The sequence below is a fragment of the Priapulus caudatus genome, unplaced genomic scaffold (genome assembly GCF_000485595.1).
Source record: "Priapulus caudatus unplaced genomic scaffold, Priapulus_caudatus-5.0.1 Scaffold5345, whole genome shotgun sequence".
Classification (NCBI taxonomy): Eukaryota; Metazoa; Priapulida; class Priapulimorpha; order Priapulimorphida; family Priapulidae; genus Priapulus; species Priapulus caudatus.
Genome location: NW_014582406.1, coordinates 4,787 through 5,637, shown reverse-complemented (window position 1 = coordinate 5,637; position 851 = coordinate 4,787). Strand labels below are relative to the sequence as shown.

At 35.6% G+C, this 851-nt stretch overlaps 1 protein-coding gene across 1 annotated transcript in view; it reads left to right on the top strand.

Moving 5' to 3' along the window:
• The first annotated feature begins 227 nt into the window (after positions 1-227).
• The window catches only part of LOC106819961, a 5,377-nt gene continuing 4,753 nt past the window's right edge, over positions 228-851 (top strand). The window contains exon 1 of the mRNA XM_014824526.1: positions 228-464. Within this exon, the coding sequence (XP_014680012.1) occupies positions 348-464 (117 nt within the window). The 5' untranslated portion in view covers positions 228-347. The remainder of the gene's footprint in view (positions 465-851) is intronic.

Here is an 851-nt window from a genome sequence, read left to right as displayed (position 1 = left end):
AGATATGAGTTGTCAGAGATATGAGTGATGTGAGATATGAGTGATGTAAGATATGAGTGATGTGAGATATGAGTGATGTGAGTTATCAGTGATGTGAGATATGAGTGATGTAAGATATGAGTTGTCAGAGATATGAGTGATGTGAGATATGAGTGATGTAAGATATGAGTGATGTGAGATATGAGTTGTCAGAGATATGAGTGATGTGAGATATGAGTTGTCAGAGATATGAGTGATGTGAGATATGAGTGATGTAAGATATGAGTTGAAAGATATATGAGTGATGTGAGATAAGAGTTGTAAGATATGAGCGACGTAAGATATGAGTTATATTAGACATAAGTGATATGAGATATGAGATAAGCTTTATACGTGTATATCTTATCTTCTCTGTAGAGATAGAGCGCATCGCTGAATATGCATGTCCAGCCGATAGCCTCGAGTGTGAAGATGGGAGTGAACAGGTAACTATAGATACATGTGGTGAACAGGTAACTATAGATACATGTGATGTACAGGTAACTATAGATACATGTGGTGAACAGGTAACTATAGATACATGTGATGTACAGGTAACTATAGATACATGTGGTGTACAGGTAACTATAGATACATGTGATGTACAGGTAACTATAGATACATGTGATGTACAGGTAACTATAGATACATGTGATGTACAGGTAACTATAGATACATCTGGTGAACAGGTAACTATAGATACATGTAGTGTACAGGTAACTATAGATACATGTGATGTACAGGTAACTATAGATACATGTGATGTACAGGTAACTATAGATACATGTGATGTACAGGTAACTATAGATACATGTGATGTACAGGTAACTATG